At 34.9% G+C, this 23,491-nt stretch overlaps 2 protein-coding genes across 2 annotated transcripts in view; both read right to left on the minus strand.

Annotated features, from left to right (window-relative positions):
- Positions 1-19,200, minus strand: part of LOC111060070 (programmed cell death protein 7) — a 35,863-nt gene extending 16,663 nt beyond the window's left edge. Inside the window, exons 1-4 of the mRNA XM_039435246.1 lie at positions 18,888-19,200; positions 12,936-14,713; positions 9,012-9,155; positions 6,965-7,220 (exon numbers count right to left, since the gene is read on the minus strand). Coding sequence (XP_039291180.1) covers positions 6,965-7,220; positions 9,012-9,155; positions 12,936-13,361 — 826 coding nt within the window. The 5' untranslated portion in view covers positions 13,362-14,713; positions 18,888-19,200. The remainder of the gene's footprint in view (positions 1-6,964; positions 7,221-9,011; positions 9,156-12,935; positions 14,714-18,887) is intronic.
- Positions 14,511-19,017, minus strand: LOC111047240 (tubulin-specific chaperone A). The gene is made up of 2 exons (XM_022332949.2): positions 18,888-19,017; positions 14,511-14,713 (listed from the first exon to the last, which is right to left on the minus strand). Exons 1-2 carry the CDS (start codon positions 19,015-19,017, stop codon positions 14,511-14,513), a joined length of 333 nt encoding a protein of 110 aa, XP_022188641.1.
- Positions 19,201-23,491: the final 4,291 nt, after the last annotated feature.

Consider the following 23,491-nt stretch of genomic DNA (forward strand, 5'->3'; position numbering starts at 1 on the left):
TCCTCCCCCCCCCCAATACCCCTTGGTTTTTACCCCCCCCCTTTAGCAGTTTGGTGAAATGGCACCACTGAAGTTGAATGAAATCAACTTGGTAATTGTATGGCAAGATTACGATACATATGAGCTCTACTTAGAAATGGATTGTGAAACAAGATAATTGTACTGGAATGTAATAAACTGTGATATTTTCATGATTATATAAAAGCAATTTAGCCATTCATTTCAATCATTGAGAGAAAAACCAATAAGATGCTCATATTATCTTCTCAAATCTTAATACATTAACAATACACTACCGGTAATTCACGTGCAAATAATACTGATGTGGTCGATTTCAATGAACATTAAATGAAATGTTTGTTTTCTTCTAAATGTCTATACTTGAGCATTCTGTTAATTTCGAACAGAGATCACTTTTACGGAGTTTTCTCAGATGATGCAGCAATCACTGAGGAATATCCAACACATAACTCAATAATCCAGGAGAGAGTCATCTAAAATTAAAACTATTAGTGCAATATTGCTAAATTATTAGTGTTTTTCAATAAATTATTAATCCTATAAATGTCTCTTAATTAAATGATAAGTTATGGAGTTCCAAATATTATAATATTTTTCGCATTCCCATTTTTCTTTTTTTTTATATTTGAATCGCTTCATTTGGGTCACTCGTTGTTTAGTCGAATATAGTATTTAATAGTATTATTCAGGTATATCTATCACATAAATCTCTCTCAGCAGCTACTATATAAACGCTTAAAATAGGTTGCTAGGGAACGATAATGATAAGAATATGTGATGAATAATCTATCGTGTTCTAGGCGAGCAATATTTCTGTATCACAGATATCCAAAAACTTCAACACAAAAATGTGAATATCTTTGAAACGGTTTGATATATTTATGAGCGATTTCCACCATTCATTGTCTCTTGAAATTCTTTATTATTCGAATCTTGTATTAAAACCTTCCCATAGAAAATTTTTGATTCAATGTGGCGGAACGAAGATGGCAGACCAAAATTATTTTGAAGCTACCTATAGAATTTTTTTCAATTTGAATAAAATCCCAGTGGAGCCCACTGTTATATTATCTTTGGAAAAGGAACATTAAGCTGTTTTCCTATTAATATTACGCTGTAGGCCTACGTGAATCCATAGGACTTCATAGATTTCTCCGTATGGTTAAATGATTCAGAATCAGAATTCAAATTTTGTTAAATCAATAATACCAACGACATAGCAACTGCCATCACAATTTGTATCATTAATATTACGCGTATGCTACTGAAGGATAATAGTCAGGCAGACACACAGGAGCAAGTTATTTTGTCTCATGCAGTACTTTCAATGTTACTTTTATATCCTGAAAAAGGACGAAGAAGTGAGTAAAATATTTTGTTGTTCAACGAACTTGACCTGTAAAAAGGTTCGAAGAGTGCGTGTTCAAAATTTGAAGCTGATCGATCAACTCTTTCTAAAGTTATTGTAGTGCATTCAAACAAACAAGCAAACCCACAGACTGGCAACAACTTTGAACTTGAGTAAAAAGTAAGAACTTGCTAACGCTCGTTCAACAAATATTATTGAGAGAACAACGGGCGGTATTATCAAGTTGGGAGCACATAACTTGAAGGAGTAAAATTATTTCAGTGTAGGGGATTGTGTATTTCACAAGAGAGTGTGGTTCTGAGGGATATAGGCCTATAGTGAGAAAGTGAAGAAGTGAGGATTTAATTGAATTGCAGTTTTAGTTTTTTTTTGCACGGCCGGCCCTCTCTCACATTCAACCATTAACCCTCCAGTACGATGCTACATCAACTATATTATACAATCCTACTCGGTGGAATGGGGGAATTCACAATATTACAAGCAAGAGTTGATAGTAATGAATGTTATTGACACAAAGAAATTTACAAATCTAGGCATGGGAAAGTCAAATTCAAGATAGGTTGTAGAAAATTATGTCTGAAGCATTGTATGAAATAATAACAAAACCCTGAGGGGTTTTGAAGAAAGGAGAGCATTAGCACACAACCGGGTAAGAGAGAGAGTTAGAGAGAGAGAGAGAGAGAGAGAGTGAATGAGAGAGGAAGCAATAGAACTAAATAAGGTTGAGATAAGAGACAATGTCACGCAAGAGTATTGTCCACACTTCTACAGTCACACTAAGTTCTAAAAAGAATATTTCAAAGGAAGTACAGTCTTCTCCAAAATTGAAACCAGTTTACTTCCAAGCTATTCTGTCAGCTTAACTCACATAAGCGTCAAAAGCTGATAGCGACAACCAGAGACTGTTTTCCAGGTAGAGAAATTAGTCACGGACTCGCCCCGCCAAAACAAGACACTTCTTTTTCAGCACAAGAACGGCAAAAGTTGCCACCGCCAAAACAAGACTGATTTTCAGTGCTAGGATGGATGTGTCTGACTTTGACGGTGGTGTATCCTGACATCGCCCCGTGTGTGTGTGTGTGTGTGTGTGTGTGTGTGTGTGTGGTGTGTGTGTGTGTGTGTGTGTGGTGTGTGGTGTGTGTGTGTGTGTGTGTGTGTGGTGTGTGTGTGTGTGTGTGTTGTGTGTGTGTGTGTATATGTGTGTGTGTGTGTGTGTGTGTTGTGTGTGTGTGTGTGTGTGTGTTGTGTGTGGTGTGTGTTGTGTGTGGTGTGTGTGTGTGTGGTGGTGTGTGTGTGTGTGTGTTGTGTGTGTGTGTGTGTGTGTGTTGTGTGTGTGTGTGTGTGTGTGTGTGTGTGTGTGTGTGTGTGTGTGTGTGTGTGTGGTGTGTGTGTGTGTGTGTGTGTGTGTGTGTGTGTGTGTGTGTGTGTGTGTGTGTGTGTCATAATGATATCAACAAACTTGAACAAAATATCTTTGATGGAAGATTTATTTATATAGTAGCAGCCATTTTAGGAAAACCTTTGAAGAATTAGCTATTCCAATCACTCACCTATAAGTTCTAGATGATCGAATGAGGGTTTGCTCCAAAGCATGATCGGTTGTCACTTCATGAAATTTTCAAGGTTTCCTTTTGACAGAGAGTCAATGTATTGACTGTATAGAGTTAATGTTTCCTCATTGGAAATGATTTTCTACTTCTGTGGGTATTTTTTCATATTCTCTAGATATAAGTGTGTTTGAATTAAAGTGTTTGAATATAAGTGTTTGTGTGATTGAATTAAAAAAGTATGGGATCTTTTCTCGTACAGTTTCTATGTGCAATACCAGAGTTCTTCCTTATGAGCACGAATACAATTTAAGATAATTTAAACTATTTTACTATAATCATAGTAACTATAATCATAGACTCAACCAGAGTCCTTCCTTATGCGCACGAATACAATTTAAGATAATTTAAACTATGTTACTATAATCAGTCATAAATTTCAAGTAATCATTGAATACTTGAAAAAAAAACTCCACAAATAGTTCCTGACTTCTTTCAAATATACTTTGACAATCTCTCATATTTGAACTTTTCATGAGTCCTTCTTGTAGTTGTTTCATTGAATTGATTGCTTGCTCTCACACCTTAATTATACTGATCTCCCCTCAATAGATTTCCAACAGTATTCTCTAAAAATATTTCAGATTCAACAAAGATATCTCCTATTCCACTACCATTCAAGTAGCACCATAAGACAATTAGTGAAACTCAGCCAGATGAAAAGTATCTATTCGTAGATATAAGTTACAGAAATCAGTTGATAAAGCTGCGTTTACACCAAAGTTATTAACAAAATCGTTATTAACTTAATCTTTATAGATTCTATTAAGGTGCGTACAGACTTCCGCTCTGCTCCGCAACCGAACGTCACTCCAGCAGAGCGATTGATGATCGACCGGGGAGCAACAGTGATTCGACCGGGGAACGCGAGAAGATCTAACATCTTCCGTAACGTTCATGATGGGTGCGTGGGTGGAGCGACTGTGGTTCGATGGAGGAACGAGGGCGGAGCGTGCTCGGTGCGGGTTGGAAGCGCGTATATGTGTACGCAGCTTTAGATTGAACGAAACTTGACAAACACATATGATAACATGATGACAGGTGTATGATAAGTTATGTTCAATATAATAGAATCTATAGAGATTGAGTTATTAACATCTCGTTAATAACTTTGGTGTAAACGCAGCTTTAGAGTTGTATTTCTTTTGTAATAAAATATTTAGTCATATCACATGGGAGTAATTGGCATTATTTGTGCATAAACTGTAATTCATATAAAGAAAATATTTTACTCCTGTTACACGGTGCTGTAAATGGGGTAGCCTATATTATTTGTTTAACTTACTCCATTACTTGACTTTCGCAATTCCAAATTGACAACTGAACTAAATCGAATAATTATTCTATATTTATGAAATATTAGTTTTATATCGACTGAGAAACACATATAGGATTCCTAACAAGATGGATTATCATTACAATGTAATCATAAACAATGATAATGAGATGACGTTTGTAATTTTGATCATAATTTGTATATTATGATGAGAATTATCAATTATTAAGGCTTGAGAGTTGAAAAATCGTGTTCAGCGACAGAAAATACAAAAGATAGCGTACCTGAAATACATAATTTGAATGTATAGACTAGTAGGAACGATGCGATAGACAGGCCATTACGCACATTAATCATGGGGGAGACCCATAAGCTCGAAGTTAGAGAAAATAAGATAATTCAATTGCAAACTGTTGGCAACTGTTGATTCTTTTAAATCATTCACTATGAAGAGATAGCAGACTTCGTGTGTCTGCAGCGCTATTGTCCTGTCACCAGCTGGCTCAGATCTTAGAAAAGTAGACTTGAGATGCGCGGGAACACTAGCGTCAATTGATCAATTTTCATAACGGGAAGGAAGTTGTGTGAGTGCGCCACACCAGATTTTTTAATTAATTCTGTATCAAAATCAGATGTATATTTCTTATTTTATTTTTGCATTTTGTATTAGTTTTCTTTCATTTTTTACTTGAAATCTTTGAAGTGTAATATTTATTTTGTCTAAGTTTATTTATCTTTTGTAACTAATTTTTTTCCTGTAACTGGCCAACCGCCGAAAAACCTTTGGGTTTGGCAGGACCCTCAACTGTTTGTATTGTGAATAAAAATTTTGATTTAAAAAAAAAAAAACTAAAACTTCAATCAGCCGCCATTTTGAATCCTTCAACCTATTGAAGGGTCCCCATACATATGACTCACTCTGTATATAATTTCCAATACTAATTTAAACAGGAAACAATTTCAAAAGTTGAACATGAAAATCCAGTAAATAGCTGTGTTGATGCTTTTTTTATCGAACTATTGTTGCATATTTCTATCAATTTTGAAAGTTTCTGCATTCATTAATCAATATCGGAGGACTGAGCTTCGTTCTGGAGTACAAAAGAATAGAAAATTTATTACGAAAGAAGAGATTAAAATATATTAAGTTTATACAGCAATCTAATCCCAGTCGATTGAGATTGAGACTCCCAGTGCAATGCAAAAAATCTGGTGTGGTGCACTCACACAACTTTCCTTGCCGTTATGAAAATTGATCAATTGACGCTAGTTTTCCCGCGCATCTCAAGTCTACTTTTCTAAGATCTGAGCCAGCTGGTGACAGGACAATATTTTAAATTTTAGGTGAAAATGCTACTGAACATTAATTGAAGAGATTTTTATGCTCAATCTTTTCCACTTGATATTTTTTGTTTAAATTTTATCTGAAGCCTGATAATTGGGAATCTAAAATCAAACTTTTCTTAGATGGTGCAGTGCTCCAGAAATTTTTACAGATATGAGACTTGTGGCAGTTGATAGAGCTTATCAATGACTATTTCAGGTATGAATTTGATCAAAATCGATGGAGCCGTTTTCGAGAAAATCCCTGTTTTTGACAACATTTTCGCCATTTTAGCCGCCTTCTTGAATATTGCATTTGATCGAAATTGTTCGTGTCGATCCTTATAGTGTAAGGACCTTAAGTTCCAAATTTCAAGTCATTCCGTTAATTGGGAGATGAGATATCGTGTACACAGACGCACATACACTCATACACACACACACACACACACACACATACAGATCAATACCCAAAAACCACTTTTTTGGACTCAGGGGACCTTGAAACGTATAGAAATTTAGAAATTGGGGTAGCCTACCTTAATTTTCTTCGGTAAGCAATACTTTCGTTACCTATGGTAATAGGGCAAGGAAAGTAAAATCTCTCTCAAAAAGGCCCGGTTGCACAAAAGCCGGTTAAAGTTTAATCCTGATTAATTTCACGTGAACCAAATCAGAGAAGTGCATTTTTAAAGACTTTAAAATATTCTCTGATTGGTTCTCCTGGAATTAATCAGGATTACCGACGACGAAATTATCAGCTGTTTTTCTAAGGATGAACAATCATTATCCTTTCAATGTCCTTCAGCGAGTTTTTCCAGGGATGAAACCTAGTGCAATCGAATTTTTATATTATAAACCTACTATGTTCCAAATTTCGTGAAAATTGTTAGAACGAAATCTACTAAAGTGCGAGAGGAATTACTTTTAACACGGCTCTTTCTCGAAGACGGAGAGGTCCGATGCTCTATCCTCCACTAATAACTCCCACTACCTAGCAGCATTCTCTTTCTTTTGTGTCAGTGTGAGAGAGCTTTGCAACGCGTCGCACCAACACTCCCCTCCAGCTATTACTGGCAATGTTCCAAGTCGTTTACTGGTCAGCAGGTTGTATATTGGTTTGTGTATGTTACGGAGATGTGTTCATCACAAGAACATGAAGCAAAATGACACGGCGCATCCAATTGTGCGCAGGATGTCTGTCTGTGTCTACGCTACAAACTATGGAGGGAGAAATGGGTTTCTCCTCTTCATGTTAAAAGTAATATATCACAGACTTTAGCTTCTACCCACACACATGCTGAAAGCTCATGTGAACTCGCTCAAAAATAACTCTACAAATAAATATGTATTTTGTTCATCACTCACCACTCAGTACACTATCAGCCTCTCTTTTCATCTCGGCTTCGCGTCTCGCTCTCTCTACAGATTCCTCCATCTCTCTCATCCACACATCGATTCTCTCATTCTCTCGTTCGCTGCCCACTCTCCTCTCCTCCTTCACCATTCTTCTTTCCACTCGTTTCTTCCTTTCCCGGTTCCGTTTTCGAATACGTTTATCAAGTTGTCTCTTCACGATTTCCCTTTTGTTATTGAGTTCGCCCAGAAGATCTGTCAAGTCACGCTGAAACAAGCAACAATTTACTGAATAAAAATACCAGATATTGTCCAAACACAGATTTATTGAAAATCGAGATACCGGTTTCGGTTGTTACACCATTGATTTACTACTACTGTCAACAGTAGAACATAAACAACACACAAAGAGAAATGCAAAACTGTCGACTTGAATTCAAGACCTTACTTCGCTCGGTCAATAATATCATAGAGAAACAATAGCATAGGTAAATATCCCATGGTATAGAGCTTTTATGTCGCAACTTTTACTGTTATCTCAAGCCAATAGTCCATGTATTTCTTTCCCTTGAAGCTTTGACGCTGGTAGTCTCTCATATTGTGCCGTACATACACTCTTACCCGGTCAAAACAGCAAAAATTGACAATAATCGACAGTAATCGGCTTGAGATAACAGTAAAAGTTGCGACATAAACGCCCTATACTATGGGATATCTACTTAAGCTATTGTTTCTCTATGATAATATCAAATCATTGTAGCCCAATAATGAAAATAATAACTATTTCAGTGAACAGTAGACCTCGCGCAGTTATAAACCACAGCCTCTTCTTATACTGTCCATCAGAGTGAGTTATATGTCCTGTCCTGATGTGTCGGCGAGATATCGGTGTGAAAACGACTAATGGCTGTTGGGGTTGGTGTATCAAAAATGCTAACATGAAAAGCTAATCTCCTTCAAGACATACTGGCAACACGTCAGCCCAAGTTGAAAGCAGAGAAGATACTATGTTACTTTCAGTTATTAATTGCATGCAACTAATAGCCCATACGACAGCTGATTTTTTACTGAGCTACATTGAGATATCTATTGCATGCAATCAATAGTCCACACGACAACTGATTTTTTACTAAGTTACATTGAGATATCAATTGCATGCGTCATTGCATGCAATTAATAATCCAGACTGTTGCCAAATTGTCTGTTTGACATGTTATGAACAACCAAAATATTCCACCCCAATGATGTAAACTTATTATTGGACAATAGAAGAAAAGCATTCCCTCTAAGGAGTTCTGTCCTCCTCATAATATAGACTTCAGTACTTCACATGGGCCCGGTTGCACAAAAGCCGATTGAATTTTAAACGTGATTAATTTCACCATAACTAATCAAAGAAGGCCTTTTTGATAAGACGGCTTCTCTGATTGGTTCTCGAAGAATTAATCACGATTAAACTTTAACCGGCTTTTGTGCAAGCCTGTTATCAAAAAGTACTTCTCTGATTGGTTCTCGTGGAATTAATCACGATTAAAATTTAACCGGCGTTTCTGCAACCGGGACCGGCACATAAAGTTAGAAATTGCTTGATTCCTTTCTCCAATTTTCCCCGTAAAAAATCCAACTTTCTGATATCACCTACTGCACAGAAAGTTCAACTGTAGTGAGGTCCACGTCATAATGGTAGTGGAGAAAGATAGGAGAACAACGTTGCCGATCCTTTGTCTTGTCAATGCCTTCTATAGACGGTAGCTGATACAGGTTTATTAATGTGATATTAATTGTTCATTCTCGTTCAAAATAATCAATCATATTTTATTAAGCAAGAAATTACAATTTTCAATAATTTCATAATGAATTTACATAATTGAGATGTAATATTTTGTCAATTCTACATTGTTGAAAGACGATCTGGCAACAGAGCAAAGCGAAAAAGAGATAGCGCTATCCGCTTTGTTGAATGATAGACAAGGTTAGCAATACCATTGCTAAAAGAACACTGACATTATAACGTGTACCTCACTATAATTTGTTCATCATCTTATTCAAATTTGGTTACCTTTTTATCTTCAATTTCCTCAACACGTTCCTTCCACTCCTCTTCATTCAATGTTTTCATCATAACTGCAAGCGACTTCGACATGCTTTCCAACTCACTGGTTAGTTTCTTAATTTTCATCACCTTGTATTTAATTTCAGAAATCTGAAAACATAAAAAATCAGTTTTAGCAAATCCATTCAAATCAAGTTGAATTGAAAATTTGTATAACCTTGATATCAAGTATAATATTGATAGCAAGAGCATACATTTCTTCATTAATGTATACAAGCAGGTAACCCGTGCTCCGCAAGGGTCTATTATAAAACTTGACGTAATCAAATCTTGAAGAATTGAAAATAATAGGCCTATAACAATCCTCGGTTAATTGACCGAAAGTAGTGAGTATTTCACTTTTTGTGTAGTTGAGAAGTTGATATTGTGGTAATTATTCATATTGAATGAAAAAGACTAAGATATTGTCAAAAAACCACTGATTTATTGAAATTAGAAAGACCGGTTTCGGTTATTACACCATTGTCAATCTCTGATAAACTATCAGAGATTTATCAGAGATTGACAATGGTGTAATAACCGAAACCGGTCTTTCTAATTTCAATAAATCAGTGGTTTTTTGACAATATCTTAGTCTTTTTCATTCAATAGTGAGTATTTATTTATTCACATTGTGTACAAATAGGTACTTAACATGAGGAAAGGCACAACAGGTTCATGCCCAAAACTGTCCCATTTCCAATTTATATTATACTGTCCAAATCAAAATGTTGGATATGTCACTTTCACTTTTCAAAGTACAATTTACACTCTTCAATACTCAGATAAACGAGCAAATTTTGAATGAAATAGATACTATTAGAGTCTGAAATTGAAAAATCTAGAACAGTAACTCAATAATTATTTAAAAAGTCTAAATTTTGAATGAAACTAGAAATTTTTTATTTAAAAACTTCACACTTTTTTGTGAGGTCTTTGTTTTAACTCGGATTTTCCTCATGTCTGTCTGTATGTATGTAACTCAATTACGGCCAAACGCGTTGATTGAATTCTATGAGATTTGGCAGAAATATCCCTTTTTCAACTGCGCGTCGATGTATACACAAGGTTTTTTTGAAATTTTGCATTTAAAGGATAATATGAAAAGAAAAGGAATTCCTCCATACTCCGAAATCACTAAATATATCATCTACTCAGAAGATAGGATTAATCAGACTATAGAATTATTCATAATCAATCAGCTGACAAGTGATTACACAGATGTCTGGATATGAGCCCCACTTTCACATTAATCAAGTAGTAAGAATGCCTACAATAGAGGTATGTGTTAACTCAGCTTCACACTTTGCACTCAAGTTTACTTGTAGAATATCGGGGCACCGAGCTTCGCTCGTTATTTATTTATTGATAAACAGAACACAATTCTTCAAAATGATTGAGGAAGGATGAACAAGCACAGCCTAAAACTGTTTCTTCCCCGAATTTTGATTTATACACTATAAATGGTCCAAAAAGTAGGTTATGCTTGAATACACTTGAATTCAGGTCCAATTTTCAGTCAAAATTTTTAAAAACAGAAAAGTTCGAAATGTTCCAAATGTTGTGAAAATCGTTAAAGCAGTTTTCGAGATCCGTTGAACATAAATAACCAGATATAAAAATATAAACAGACATACAGAAATTGCTCGCTTGATATAGGCCTAATAGGATAGTTTCAATCAAAGAACTTGAAGAGATATGCATCTTTAAGGTCTTTTGATTCAATATTTTGTTTTGCAGTCATGGTATTACTAGTAGTTCTGTGAACAGTAGACCTCGCGCTGAATAAGTTACATTGACCTGTTGTTATGTTTTCTCAAAAATTAATAGATAATTTATCAATTTAAAATGTCTAGGAAAAATCCTAAATGAACATAGAGCTTTCTGTCCTATCGTACCGTGACGTGTCGTCCCGGAATGTGAGTGTGAGCGCTGTTATCAGGTCTGGCTGCAAAAATACTGTCTACAACGTTGATGGAAAGATACATTTTCAAGATGTTCGATGTTTTTGAACGGGTAGTATTATAGTCAACTGTCTACTAACGTTGATGGAAAGATAAATTTTCAAGATGTTCGATGTTTTTGAACGGGTAGTTGACCGAGCGAAGTGAGGTCTAAGATTCAAGTCAACGGTTTGGCATCTCTCTTAATGTTTAAATGTGAATATGTTGCGCATTCACGGCGAAACGCGGTAACAGATTTTCATGAAATTTGACAGGTATGTTCCTTTTTTAATTGCGCGTCGACGTATATACAAGGTTTTTGGAAATTTTGCATTTCAAGGATAATATAAAAGGAAAAAGGAGCCTCCTTCATACGCCAATATTAGAGTAAAAATCAGACTATAGAATTATTCATCATAAATTAGCTGACAAGTGATTACACAGATGTGTGGAGAAGCCAGTCTATTGCTGTATTTCCATAAGGTCTATAGTTTCAATCAGGTACTTGTGGATGAGAATACTGCGTGAGGTCTACTGTTCATAGAAAACTACTAGTTAAGAATCTATATGCAAAATTTCAGCCTACTCTTCGTTCTTGGTTATAATTGTGAATTATATCCTATTTATCAATAAAATTTATTTTCAAATAAATTCTCATAATTGAGATTGAATATTTTGTTTATTAATTTCTACACTGTCAAAAAACGATCTGGCAACGTTGTGGAGCTGAAAAGTATGGCGTCAACAGCTTTGTCAAATGATAGGCAACGATACAAACATCAATGTTAATCGAATACTGTCTTAAGTATTCTTTAGTAACAAACCGTATTGAATTAACTATTCAAACCATCATACTTTTCAGTAGCTTAAAATAAAGTAGAGACGTATAATGACGTTATCAAAAATTATTTTATAGTGAATTCCACGTTATAATGGCAGTGTTTGTTTAGCAATGATATTGCTATCCTTGTCTATCATTCAACAAAGCGGATAGCGCTATCTCTTTCTCGCTTTGCTCAGTTGCCAGATCGTCTTTCAAAAATTTAGAATTAATACGGTCATTAATTAACATAATATTTAATTATAATTATGAAAATTCATTAGCAAATCATTGGAAAATACAATTTCTTGCTGAATAAAATAGCCTAAAATTGATTATTTTAAACGAGAATGAACAGTTAATATTACATCAATAAACCTGTATCAGCTACCGTCTATAGAAGGCATTCACAAGACAGAGGATCGGAAACGTTGTTCTATTTTTCTCCATTGCCATTATGACGTGGACCTTGCTATAGAACAAAAAACTTGAAAATATTGAAACTGGTTAATAGTTATTGCACTGTAGTTGAACTAGATAGAATGGTGAATTGGGGGAAAAAATTATTGAATCGGCCTGAGGAGAAAGGGAACATGTCAAAATTTTTTATGGTTGAAATGAGTTGTCTACTGTGGGATACATCGATTGGAGCTGAAAGGGAACATGTCAGCATTCTCTTTATACGAAAAACAGATATAGTATTTTTGCTGTACTGGAGTGAAAGAGAACTAGTCATGACACACATGTTCCCTTTCAACGCCGAACATTCGAAAATTAGCTGTTTGTCAGTTGTAATTTTTAAGCTATTGTTAGGTTACCCATTATTCACGCGTTGCTTTGAGGTTAGATTGCTTTCGGTTGAGGTGTTTATTGTAAAAGTTGAAGAGTGATAATTTATAATATCATCATGAGTAATATTGTCAAAAAACTCAATTTTAAGAGGTGAGTCTTATATAAGTTCTTATACTGGATTAAAATTGTTGTCTTGAAAGAGTTTGCACCCTAATGACAAAAAACAATCTTGAAACTATCAATACTTTTATCTGTATTCAGTTTTTTCTCTCCCCTGAAAAATTCTGATTTTTGACATGTTCCCTTTCTCTTCAGACCGATTCAATTGGTACTAACCTTGATATTGTCAGAAGCAACAGGCTTCTCAGCAGACATCTTATTCTCTTTTCCGATATTTCTCAACCAGTTCTTTATCCATGTTCTGTCCTTTTCTTTCTCTTCATCCTCGGTAGGTTGAACGATAGGAGGGCGAGAGAAAGAGGAAGAAGGAGAAGGGTGAAAAGTGGGGGGAGGAAGAGATGAAAGGAAACCATGCTGACCCATCATGGGCTGCGAATCTTGGCTTGGGAAATATGGAAAATTAGCATGTAATTGTGCTAGCCCATCGTTAAATGGTAATTGATTGGGAGTTGGATAATTAGCTAAGCCTCCGTTAAATGGTGCCATTCCATATGGTGGCATATTCATCGGAGGAAGGGGAGGGGGTGGAATGTTAAAGTATCCCTCATTGGATGTATTTTCACGGTAGTTACTCATCTTCATTGGGATCAAATACAAAAATATAAAATACGAAAATTCCGAAAGATGTGGACGGCAATATCTTATGCAATCATGTAGGCCTAATTGTCCTTGGACAAATAAAATATTCTATTATAACTGTTTGCACTTATATCACTCTTGACACAATAATGTCTACCAAAATGGAGCTGTGTAGCATGTATCTTCTTGAAGACCTGAGATATTCAAATATGATCTGAATACGAAGACCTACCTAATCTCCAAATCTCTTAACTTCAAATCTCCGTGAAGACCTAAGATATTCAAATACGACCTAAATAAGACCTAATATTCTCTCACAAGAATACAGAATAATAAGGTGTTCCAGAAAAACGTCGAACTATATCGAAGGGAACTAAAAGCTTTGACGTTATTATTAGATAAGTGTTAATTATGAACAAATATTATACAATAAAATGAGTTAGAACCGTTTAATAAAGAATAAGGACAAACAAGTGAATTAGCTGAGATTTGTAGGAATAATTATTACTAGTTTTTTTTTCTATAGTTACTAGTTTTTATTTTTTTCTATAGTGATTTCAAGTGACGATATCCAGTTGGTGATTTCTAAGTAAGATTTTTGTTTTGAATCTCACTTGTTGTTTCAAGTGACAATGTTTTCTAGAGATATCTAGCCATAATTTTTGTTTTGTGATTTGGAGTAACAATAGTGTTGGGTTGGCAATTCTGAAAGGAAATAATTTATCTTTCGAGACACTAGTTTATCCTCTCGATGCTGCTAAACGTTTCACAAAGTATAATACACTAAATAACTGTTCTAAGTTGGAATTTGGATATCAAGCCGTAATTTTTGTTCAGTGATTTGGAGTGACAATAGACCTGAGTTAGCTATTCTAGAAGAATATCTTGGAAATAATTTCTCTTTCGAGACACTAGTTTATCCTCTCGATGCTGATAAATGTTATCACAAAGTATAAGACACTAAATAACTGTTTCACGATGGAATTTGGATATAACGAGTGTTAGAATTATATCTAAGACACTAAATAATTTTTCACGTTGGAATTTGGATATAAAGTGTGTGATAGAGATTTTTCTAAGACACTAAATAATTGTTTCACGTTGGAATTTGGATATAAAGGGTAGAAGTGTTTCTTGTCGGGTGATCTGCGTCTAGGCTGGTATGTGTGGTTTAGCACCCTCAAGCACCTCCACGGCTGCTAAGTATTCCGGATCCTCGGCTAGATCTTTCTCACTTTCAACAATATTGCTCAGCTCTTCGAAGGCTTTCTGTAGTCGTCGTTGGCTGCTTGGTACCATCATAAGGGTTTCCTGCAGAACTTCCTCTTGTTTCCTTATGTTGAACTCGTCTTCACCTGATGAATGCAGAGAACAATATTTCAATTAGAAGAAGATTTACATAACAACATGGTAATATGCTTTGACAATATCAATATAACATATTCATCTATTTATTTACTAGCAGGTAACCCGTGCTCTGCAAATATTTTGTCTCGATAATGTAAGTACTGGTAATCTGAATTTGAATTATGATTCTTTCATGCCTGTTAAGTTACTAGGAATGTAGTCTATTCAGATAGTAAACTCACCTGGGAGTATCACCTAATGAATTTATGTAAAAAGCTTTCTAGCGTAGCATTTCTCTTAAGAAGACTGAAATATTGTGTAAACTTAGATGTAATTAAAATGATATACTTTGGTCTCTTCCATTCACACTTGATTTATGGAGTAAAACTGTGGGGCAACTCATCTTCTTCAAAAAAGCGTTTATATGGCAAAAGAAAGCACTTAGAGTTATATTTGGTATGAAATACAATGAATCTTGTAGGGGAATTTCGTTGAACATGAAATTATGACCTTGCCTTGTTTGTATATCTATTATAATTTAATCTCTGTTAAGAAAAATCTGTCCAATTTAAATAAAAATATCTCTGTACATTCACATTACACTAGACATAAGGATGATATAACTAGACCTACAGTTAGATTGACTAAAACTCTAAAGAGAGAAGTATCTTCAAATACGCATGTTTAATCTTCTACCAGATAATGTTAAGCAGTTACCATTGAAAACGTTTTCTATTGCTGTTAATAAATGGCTCAAGTCTGGAACTTTCTATTCTGTTAATGAGTACCTGGAATATTTTAATGTGTAGCCCTATGTGTAAATTTGATCGTTTGATATAGCCTAGTCTACCTTGTGATATTTTACATATTATTGACGAAGCCTATTGCTTACATTTTGTAATGTTGTTTTATGGTCAATAAAATTCTTGATTCTTGAGGGTCTATTTTGGAACTTGACGAACTAAAAACTTAGTTCTAAGTTAGACGTAATGAAATGAGGAAGAGATGAAAATAGGCCATCCTCGGCTGATTAATAATATATATGAAAATTTCAAGTTAATCAGACAAGTTAATGTGATGATGAGTCAAACATAATTTTTCTATCCCGTTGGTGTAGGAGCCAGTTCTTTCCTTTATTATAGTATATAGTGAGGTCCACGTTATAATGGCAGTGAATAGAATATAATATAATAGAATATTCATTTTATTCAACAATAATACAGAAAATTTCCATACAGTTGAATAACGTCAGGAAGATTTACAGTCAAAAACTTTATAAAAGATAATTCACACGGCAAGTTATTATGTAAATCATACATTAAAATTACATTGGCATACATAAGTAACATTGAAACACACTACATTCCATTTAAAAATTCGTCAATACTGTAGTAACTCTTATCAACTAAGAACCTATATAAGTCTGTTTTAAAGGAATGCGTCCTAGGATTTAAATGAGTTGGCAGCCTATTCAACAATTTCACACCAATATAACTGGGCTTTTTCTTATAAAGAGAAAGTCTATGATACTGAACACTGATATTATTTCTATGCCTGGTATTATGATGATGTACATCTGAATTTGTTGTAAAGCTGTTTATATTTTTTTACCACTAACATAATCACTTTATAAATGAAAATACAAGGAACTGTGAGAACTGAAAGATATCCGAATGCATCTCGGCAAGTGTGGTTAAAGCCTAAACCTGCTAAGTATCTTATTGCCCTTTTCTGCAAAATAAATATTTTATTTATGTTCTGCAAAGTTGTAGCTCCCCAAAGTTCAATGCCATAAGAAATGTGTGAATAAATCAATGCAAAATATAGGACTCTTCTTGTGTCTAGGGGTACATAGCGTATGATGTTTCGCAGGACAAATAAATTAGTACTTAGGCCTATATGGCTGGCAAGTTTTTCAATATGAGCATCCCAAGAAAGGCTTCTGTCAATTACCAGACCTAGAAGATTTGCTTCTTTGACATGTTCTACCTTTGAGTCTCCAATATTAATGACCGGTTCAAAGAAATAATTTCTAAAACCAAATTGCATATATTTCCTCTTATTTGGATTGACTGACAAAAACGACTTGTTATAATACTGAACAATGAGGTTTGTAAGAGTGTTGGCATTTATTTCAAGTTCATTGAGGCTCTTATCAGGGTTGTATCGTCGGCATACAGAGTAACATTAACACCTACTGGGGACAGATGATTGCAGATCATTGGTGTACAACACAAAAAGCAAAGGTCCCAGAATAGATCCTTATGGTACACCTCTTGTGACCCTGAGAGACATTGAATCAGCTACCTGGGTATCAGAATTTGTTGTAACATATTGATAGCGGTTGGACAAGTAAGACTTGATCAAATTACCCCCAACACCTCTTATTCCGACGTTTGAAATCCTACTGATAAGGGATTTGATGGGGGAAGTGGAGAAAGATGGGAGAACAACGTTGCCGATCCTCTGTCTTGTCCTTACTAAGATACCTTACTACAGCTTGCAAGAGTATTTTTAAGAGATGACTTGCCCACATCGACGAATTGAGACGGGATTAGAATGACTAATTAATGACGACCACGGCGCTGATGTGCTTCTAGTGGGAGAACTTCAAGTATTCAAGTAAGTGAGTATTCAAGCAATGTCTTCTATAGACGGTGGCTGATACAGGTTTATTGATGTAATATAACCTGTTCATTATCGTTTAAAATAATCAATTATATTTTATTAAGCAAGATTTTATATTTTTTAATAATTTGATAATGAATTTTTATGATTAAGATATAATATTTTGTTAATTAATTATTAATTGTACATTGTTAAAAGACGATCTGGCAACAGAGCAAAGCGAAAAGAGATAGCGCTATCCGCTTTGTTGAATGATAGACAAGGATAGCAATACCATTGCTTATCAAACACTGCCATTATAACGTAGACCTCACTATAGCAGGTAACCCGTGCTCCGCAAGGGTCTATTTTGAAACTTGACTTAGTAGAATATTGAAGAATTTGAAGGAGACCTAGAACCATCCTCGGTTGATTAAAAATCTAAGTTAATTTAAAATTCAAGTTACGGTAATCAGTTGAGTAGTTTCTAGACGTGATGATGCATCAAACATAATTCTCCTATCCCTTACGTGTATGAGCCACATCTTTCCTTTATTACAATATAAATGTAAAATTACTTCAATATCAACTTCTCAACTACACAAAAAGCAACATATCCAGCGTTGTGATCTAGATCACAAGATCCAGCCTTCCATAAAACCTCAACATTTCATAATATTATTGAGATTAAAACATTCTTTAATAATGTTTTTACTGATGAGTGAAAACAGATATCTGGCTACCTCAACTCACATTTAAGAGTGTTAGGCCCGGTTGCACAGAAGCCGGTGAAATTTTAACCATAATTAATTTCACGAGAACCAATCAGAGAAGGCCTTTATGATAATACGGCTTCTCTGGTTCTCATGGAATTAATCATGATTAAAATTTAACCGGCTTTCGTGCAACCGTCACTAAGTAGCCAATTCTTGAATTACTTGGGGGCTTGTAACCTGTTCTCCAGATGATGTCTGTGGATAACCCACAACTTTGAAGTCTACAGAAGTAATTGATGCAACTCTGTGCTACTTTATAATTTTTTGAATTTGTAACTACTTCTTGTAGACATGGCCTCTGGTAAAGTTTTTTGGGTCAATAGAGTTTAATTTGAAACATTAATTGGCAATATTAGATAGATATGATATCTATTTATTCAACATATAGATAAATCTATCTTAACGTGTAAGTTAAGATTAACATTCAATGTTGCCAATTGGTACTATTAAAATTCAATTTTATTACCCAAAACACTTTAAAACTGGCCATACCAAGTTCTTTATGTAATCAAGATACCCAACTTACCGTACCGGTACATAACAAATGAATAGAATGACAAAACAATGAAAACATTATATTCATAGATAGCCTTTGCAATTCATACTATTTCTATTCAAAAATCGTCCTTGTGACTTATTGATCTATTCCAAATAATAGAATCTTCAAACAATGAAGTATTGATACCACATGGTACAAATTCAAAAAATATTTTTCACGAAGATAACGTTGTAGAAAAAGTTTCTATAGAACTAAAAATAATAGAAAAAAAATTGTATTCTAAATTAAAGAAAGACCCACCTTTACTTTTCAATTTCTCAATTTTTGCCTCCTGTTGTTCAGCTTCTTTTTCGTACATAACCTTATCTTTAGTTAACCTTTTCACTACACCTGTTTTAATTTTGATAGTTTTAATTCTAGGGTCCGACATGATACTGAGATTGAATTGAAGATTAAAAACAAAAATAAACAGTCTGATGAAATTTTCCAGTAATAGATGAAAATTGAAAAGAAATTGTAAAAAACATGCTACAAAATAATTAATTTGTGAACACAAGACAGACGCCTGGAGCTAGAGCTAGAGTTGAGCAACAGTCACAGAAACGTAGATTCCTATAAAAGCAATGGCACTAAGACCGCCATCTTTGAAGAAAGTAAATCTACCGCTAATTTCAAAACACACTGTAATGGAAGCCAAAGAGAAGAAAGATAGATTCCTTCTACTTTGTGTGGAAGCATAGCTGTAGTGATGTGCACGTTATAATGGTAGTGTTTTATTATCAATTGTATTGCCATCCTTGTCTATCATTCAACAAAGCATACACCTCTATCTCTTTCTTGCTTTGCTCTGCTGCCAGATCGTCTTTTAACAATGTGGAAATATATAATCAATTATTGACAAAATATTCAATATTGATTATGAAAATTCGTTATGAAATCTTTGAAAAATATAATTTCTTGCTTGATAGAAATTGATTATTATTTTAAACGGGAATGAACGGTTAATATAACATTAATAAACCGGTATCAGTTACCCTCCATAGAAGACATTGACAAGACAGAGGAACTACAACGTTGTTCTCCTATTTTTCACTGATAATTATCCTTTCAATGTCCTTCAGCGAGTTTTCCCAGGGATGAGACCTAGTGCAATCGAATTTTTATATTATAAACCTACTATGTTCTGAATTTCGTGAGAATCGTTGGAGCCTTTTTCGAGATCCGGTGAAATACAAACATATAAACATATGAACAGGAATTGTTCATTTAATAATATAGGATATCTCTCGATGATTTAATGATACATTTTCTTAATTGAGAATGAAAATGTTAATAACTCTCATCATTGTTCGATCATAAAACGATCTGGCAACGTTGCAAAACAAGAAGTGGATAATGCTATATGTTTTGTCGAATGAATGATAAACATAAGGATATTAACACCAATATTTCATTCAAATACATTTTGGGAAAGGAACAGTTTTGGACTTTAAGCCTGTTGCTCCTTTCCAATAAATCATTCCTGAATATCGGGGCACCTAGTTTTGCTCGTTATTTATTGATAAACAGAATTTCAATAATTTCAATTTCAATTTCAATTTATTTATTCACACACACACACACACACACACACACACACACACACACACACACACACACACACACACACACACACACACATAAGATACATCAATATGAAATAAAAATTAATTACATCAATAAAAAAAACATTACAGTATAAAATAAATAACATAAATATGAGAACACATTACAATATTAGAAGGCAATTTATACATGTTATGTGGTGAAGAAGGGTAGAGGATCAGAAGTTCTTCCAACTATGGCTATCCATCTCATAGGAAGGCTTTTGATGCTTGGAATTTTTGGAAAGGATTGGGAAAGGGATGTGATAGAGCACAAGTAGGGGAAGTGAGCGCACTAATCAGAAAAGTTCTCTGTTAACTTATTATAGTTCTCAAAGGTAGAAGAAGTAGTTAATTTTGATCCAAGCATTGATATCTGTTTTTACTTTTTTTGTTATTGTAAACTCTAAGGTTCAACTTGACGAAATTTATATTGATTTTAAATTGGTAATCAATAATTTTGATGTAAAGTGGACTGTATTGAATAGAAAAGAAACAAGTGATATCTCTACAGAAACAAGTACATGCAATGAATATATAAAAGAACAACTCACCGAAAATCTGCAGAGTACCTAATGTAATATTTATATTATTGAGCTTACAACTCCCAGGTAAGGTATTCAGGTGTCCCCGAGGTAGGAGATGAATCAAGGATGGTGAAAAGGCAAGCTTAATTGTCATCTACTGTTGGTAAATTCGGCTTCCATCATATAACGTTGCACATATATTTCTGACGAGATATTTACAATGTCTTTAAAGACTATAGATCGGTGAACTTTCCAATCGAAAAATAATAGTTTAAAACTTTCAACTAAAGGGAGTTTGGCAAACACTCTTCCAAACGTAGGTTTATGGTGTACGATTTAACATTAACGAAAAAAATAATAATTTGAAGAACAATTTTCTTCTGGGAATGATCGACGAATAATAATTATCAATTCCCGACTCGAGGCAAGCTATTACGAAGCGAGACTGGACTGAAAAAGACAGCCCACCGGCTAGTGAGCGCGACGCACTCAAGTGAAAGAAATACGAACTGAACGAGGAGCGCGCGTCCAATTCAAAAACGAAAAATGAAAACTAGAGCTGGCTCCAACATCCCCCCCCGGCTGAAAAGCTATTTTCAGACAAGGCTAGAGAACAAAGAAACGAAAAAAAAAACAATGAATAAACGACGAAAGAAATAAAAATAAAACAAAACGAGAATAAAACAAAAAATGCAAAAGGAAAATTATTGAGTAGGCAACGGATACAACTTTGTAGCCGGCCTTTTGAAGCGACCATTGGCGCACCGCACCATAGCCACTCGAACGACACCGTCAGCACCGGGAAATACTTCCTCAATCACCCCCAGAGGCCATTTCAACGGTGCGACATTTGGTTGATCCACTAGGACGATTGTACCAACCGTGAGAGGGGTGGAATCCTTACACCATTTCACACGGGTTTGTAATTCATGTAAGTATTCTTTGCGCCAACGACTCCAGAAAGACTGAACCATTTGATTGACTAATTCAAACCGATCCAATCAATTCATTGGACGATCTTCCACATTTAACATAGGAAGGTACTTAAGAGGTGTCAAAGTGAGAAAATGAGCCGGTGTGAGGGCGAGGGGTTCACTCGGATCCGCGCTCATTTGACATAACGGGCGTGAGTTAAGTACAGCCTCAATTTGAACTAAGACAGTGTTCAATTCTTCGTAAGTCAACAACTGGTTACCAATAACTCGAAACAGATGTGACTTTACTGATTTTATATTCGCCTCCCAAAGACCGCCGAAGTGAGGTGAACCTGGCGGGATGAAATTCCACTCAATGCTATGATCAGCAAGTTCATTCTGGAGTAGGTTTTGATATTCCTTGGAGTTCAGCATCCGTGACAATTTTATTAGCTCATCATAGGCGCCGACGAAGTTGGTACCATTATCGGAATACATGACCTTACAAGGACCTCGTCGAGCAAGGAAACGGCGAAAAGCTGATAAGAACATTTGGGTCGATAAGTCCGAAACTAATTCAATGTTTTCAGTTGCCATACAGATAAAAAGACAAATGTACGATTTAAATATGAAAGGATTCCGACGCCTGGCCATGGTGATTCGAATGGGTCCACCATAATCAACTCCACATTGGACGAATGGTTTAGACGACAGAGTTCTACAGGCTGGCAGATTGCCCATTTTCGGCGGTGTAAGAGTGGGACGATAGTGAAAACACTTGTTACATTTTCGTACATGACTCCTTATAAGGACACGGGCTGATAAAATCCAATATTTTTGTCTCAAAATAGACGCCAATAAATGAGGTCCAGCGTGACAGTGCTTTCATGAAAATAATCAATCAAAAGCGTGACCAATGGATCATTTTTCGGTAATATAATCGGATGACAGCTGTCATAATTCAACTCAGAATTTTGTAAACGTCCACCCACACGAATAATATCATGATTCATGCTTTAAGACAAATGTCAAATAAATGCAGTCTTCCAACCATGAAAACGCTTTATCATTCATTGGTACACTCCCATCTGGCCTATGGTTTATGCATCTACGGAGCCACGACCAAAAGCAATCTTGATAGAATTCTCATTCAACAGAAAAAAGCACTCAGAATAATGATGAATCTAAAAATAATGGACTCTATAAAACTAGTTTTTTCGCAGCTTGGCATTCTTACAGTTTACGGACAATATTTATTTGATGTAATCATGTATGTTAGGAATTACCCTGTAGAAGAGCTACGGAATGAGACTCATGGTACAATACTAGATTTGGGAGGATAACGGAAAGACATAGGTTAGAATTTTTTAAGAAAAAGACGCACTACATGGGAAGAAAATACTTCACAATGCTGCCTTTAGAATTACAGGCAATAGAGAACATTAAAATTAAGTATAAAACTCAAGGAGTTTTTAATATCATTGTGTCTGTACTCCCTGCAGGAGTTTGCAGATAGCACTTTGCGTTTGTGATTGTGATGTGACTTACTCTTCTACTACATTTTATGTTTATGTTGTTTGTGTTTTGACGCTGTTCCTAATGTACCTGTACATGTTTATGAATAAAGATTTTTTCAATTCAATTCAATTCAATGATCAAGAAAGGGTGACAGTTGTTGAAGATGAGAAGTACATTCTTTCCCAGCTTTCAATTCCAGTAATTCTTTCGAAAAATGAATTTTTTGTACAACTTTACACAAATGTTTTTCCGCCAAATTGAAATCTAATTCATGAGGTTTAGGCAATAGACGAAGTACTTTC

The sequence above is a fragment of the Nilaparvata lugens genome, chromosome 9 (genome assembly GCF_014356525.2).
Source record: "Nilaparvata lugens isolate BPH chromosome 9, ASM1435652v1, whole genome shotgun sequence".
Taxonomy (NCBI): domain Eukaryota; kingdom Metazoa; phylum Arthropoda; class Insecta; order Hemiptera; family Delphacidae; genus Nilaparvata; species Nilaparvata lugens.

Coding starts and splice junctions, on each gene's coding strand:
- LOC111047240 (XM_022332949.2), bottom strand. CDS start 19,017: ATGTCGGACCCTAGAATTAAAACTATCAAAATTAAAACAGGTGTAGTG. Junction 14,714..18,887: donor TGAGAAATTGAAAAGTAAAG/GTGGGTCTTTCT, acceptor TGCATTCATCAG/GTGAAGACGAGTTCAACATA.